General features: G+C 45.3%; 1 protein-coding gene across 1 annotated transcript; it reads right to left on the reverse strand.

Annotated features, from left to right (window-relative positions):
* Nucleotides 1–1,860: 1,860 nt before the first annotated feature.
* On the reverse strand, nucleotides 1,861–2,855 carry LOC110590129 (free fatty acid receptor 2-like). The gene is given in 2 exon segments (XM_021700861.1): nucleotides 1,861–2,252; nucleotides 2,255–2,855. Coding segments are annotated over 2 exon segments (993 nt in total).
* Between the last annotated feature and the right edge of the window lie 628 nt (nucleotides 2,856–3,483).

A 3,483-nucleotide genomic window follows, 5' to 3' on the forward strand; every position in this document is an offset into this window, starting at 1 on the left:
AAGTGTTTAAAATAAGATAACAGAAATAAATCCAAACATATTAGAAATTATTATTATATAAATATAAATGAATAAAAATGGCATAGGTAGAAAACAAATACTGTTGAATTGTCAGACCAGATTATAAAACCTCCAGCTGCTATGTATCATTGCTTATAAAAGATGCATCTGAAACCTAAGGATATAGGAAGCTGGAAAGTAAAAGGAGGGACCGAGATGTGCTGGGCAAATACTAACCCCAAAAACAAGTTGGCATGGCTATATTAATCTCAGACAAAATTTTAAGGCAAAAGGAATGACAACCATTTTATTTCACCAGGAAGACTGAACTATGGGGAGAAATAGACAAGTTCACTGTCACAGGAAGAGCATGTAACACACCTCTTCATGTAACTGATAGATCAAATAGACAAAAAGTAAATAAAGGTTATAAAGATTTGAACATCACAGATCAACAGGTTTGATCTAAGGCGTTCAGAGACCACATGTACCCGACGGCTGCAGAATCTATGTTCTTTTCACAGATAGAACATAAGGTTGACTATATTCCAGGAATACAGCAATTCTCAACAAATTTCAAAGAGCTGGAACCATTCACACCATATTTTCTGGCCGCAGTGCCATTTAGTTAGAACAGAGTAACAAAAGGATCAAGAAAAAAAAAATTGTATGCTTGAAAATAAAGAAAATTTCTAAACTTGAGTCAAAGAAAAAATGATCATATGGAAATTGGAGCCTGTTTAGAACTTAAAATAATGAAAAATTATGCAAATCCAAACTGGTAGCATCCCACTGAAGCTGCCCATCGAGGGAGATTTATATTTATAGTCTCACATCCTTCGGTAGCAGAGAACAAAGGCTAAAAATGGATGAGTGTTAACTTTAAAAAGTTGGAAAAGGAGCAACTGAAAAGACTCAAAAAAGTACAAGGAAGGAAACAAACCAACATTAATGAACTAGAAGGTGTGTATAAATGTCACAGAAGGCCCTTGGTTTTTGAAAAGACCAAGTTACAGACATCTGGCAAGATTAATGACAGAAAAAGAAGATACAAATACACAATGTTGGGGATTGAAAATAGGATGTAACCACTAAAAATATCCTGACCCAAGTTTCTTCACACCAGCACTGACTCTTCCCTCAAGGACTGTTTCTCTTCTGGCCTGTTTCATAGACTTGATTCAGCAACTGCTTTGGTTGGGGGCCTAGTCATGTAGGCTCACATGGCAGGATCCTGTCTGGCTGTCTAGACTCTTTTTTTTTATTTTAAGATTTTATTTATTTGAGAGAGAGTGAGAGAGAGCATAGTGCATAAGTGGGGGGAGGGGCAGAGGAAGAGGGAGAGAATCCCAAGCAGGCTCCACACCCAGTGTGGAACCTGACACGGACCTCAATCCTATGACCCTGAGATCATGACCTGAGCTGAAATCAAGAGTTGGATGCTCAACCGACTGAGCCACCCAGGTGCCCTTTGCTGTCTAGACTCTTGCCTGTGCTGGATGCTCAGACCTAAAGCATGGAACACCTCTCCCCCCGCCTCTGAATCAAGGACAGAACAAAACAGCTCTGCAGTAGTTGAAGGAATGCTACCATCTATGGATACTGCATGGGGAAAGAATTTCAAGGATCAAAGGGCTGTGGTTTACCATGAAGCAGTGCCAACTACAAATAAGGAAATGTCATAACCCCCAGGAAACAAAACAAGAGCACTCACTCAATGGATAAGTTGGACTTGAGATGTCCACTGCTCTTCTTTGCCTTGTAAGCTAAGCACAGGAGAAGTCACCTCAGTTCCGTTTCATTGTTCCCCTTTTTTGAGCCCTCCCTCCTCCCCCAAAATGTAACAGCAAGCTGACAAATTTAGTCTCCTGTGAAGTTGACATTGGCCATACCTAAACTCCCATCTTCTCTCTCTGCAGCTGGCCCTCCAGCTCTTTTCCTGCAGTACACTGACAGTGAGGTACCCCAGCTCTGCAGACTCCGTAGCCTTTTATCAAAGGCTTTGCGCACAGCTGAGGAGGAGAAGTAGAAAATCAAGGGGTCGACACAAGCATTGAGAGCACTGAGCAACACCACGCACACCCTCCAGGGTTCACTCTTTCTCTGGACAAACCCCACCACATGAGACACATTATAAGGCCCAAAGCAGACCAGGAAGTTGAAGAGGGTCACAGCGGCCAGCCCCATGGCTCTCCAGCACTTCTGCGTTCCCACTTGGGGTCTGGAGAGCATGATATGCACAAAGCACCTTAGCAGAAGATGGTGACCACCATGGGGATGAAGAAGAGGACAAGACACAGCTCTAGTCGCACAGGAAGCAACACGTTCAGCTGATTTGTGGTGAAGTTCTCATAGCAGACAGGGAGGCCTTTGGCATCACCCCCCACGTTGTCAGTTGGTAAGTAGTGGATGATGATCACAATGCTGCAGTGTCCGAAGGACAAGAGGCAGGAGACCAGAGAGGCGATCACTCCATACACGGGCTTGCGGGACAGCTTGTACTGCACGGGGAAAGACACACTGCGGTAGCGCTCGATGCTGATGCCCATCAGGAGCCACATGCTGTAGTAGATGCTGCTGTAGAAGCCAAAACCTGTGACGGCACAGAGGGCATCCCCCAAGGGCCAGTGGAAGTTGTACGCAGCCTCAATCATCTTGAAGGGCAGCAGCAGCAGCAGCAGCAGCAGGAGGTCCGCCAGTGTCAGGCTGAGCAGGAGGATGTGGATGGGGGCAGGGTGGGGCTGGCGGACCTGTCCCACAAAGGCCCGTAGCGCCAGGAGGTTGGCAGGGAGACCAGTGAGGAAATATATTATGTAGACAGAGAGAAGAACACTGTTTTGGGGATTGGGGGCCATCCTTCCTGAAGAGATGAAAGATGAAGTCAGAATCCTCTCTGACCATGGGTTTCCCAGCCCCAAACCAAGGTGAATCCATTCTCAGCTTCATTGCATCTCCCCTTCCTGCCTTACTGAGTGGTTATGGCTAACCCCTCAAACTGAGTACTTCTGCTTCCTGTATGTCATGGAGAAAGAAGGCCTCCTTGCTTCCCAACCAAATTATTTCTGGAAGGAAGGAAGGAAGGAAGGAAGAAAAGGAAAGAAGGAAGGAAAGAAGGATGAGTCTCCTAAGGATTTTGATGTCTTAGAAGCTCCCACAGGAAAAGTTTTGAGATCTCCAAGTCCCCACTAGAAAGGGCACTTTGTGAGAGCAGTGACATCCTCTGTCTTGTTCACCACTCTGTCCCTAGGACCTAGAATTGTACCTGATGCATAGTAGGTGCTCAACACTCTCTGTTGATAAATGAATGGCTATATGAACAGAGGGGAAGGAAACAGCTGCTTCATCACCAGGAGGGACTAAACCTGAGACTGTGTCTGAATTTCTCCAAATTTTGCTCAGCCTGCTTCTGGCTCCCTCCTCCCTCCCTCCCTCCCTCCCTCCCTCCCTTCCTTCCTATTTGCCTCTTTTTTCTTTCTTTTGTCC

Source organism: Neomonachus schauinslandi, chromosome 16 (genome assembly GCF_002201575.2).
Source record: "Neomonachus schauinslandi chromosome 16, ASM220157v2, whole genome shotgun sequence".
In the NCBI taxonomy this organism is placed as follows: Eukaryota; Metazoa; Chordata; class Mammalia; order Carnivora; family Phocidae; genus Neomonachus; species Neomonachus schauinslandi.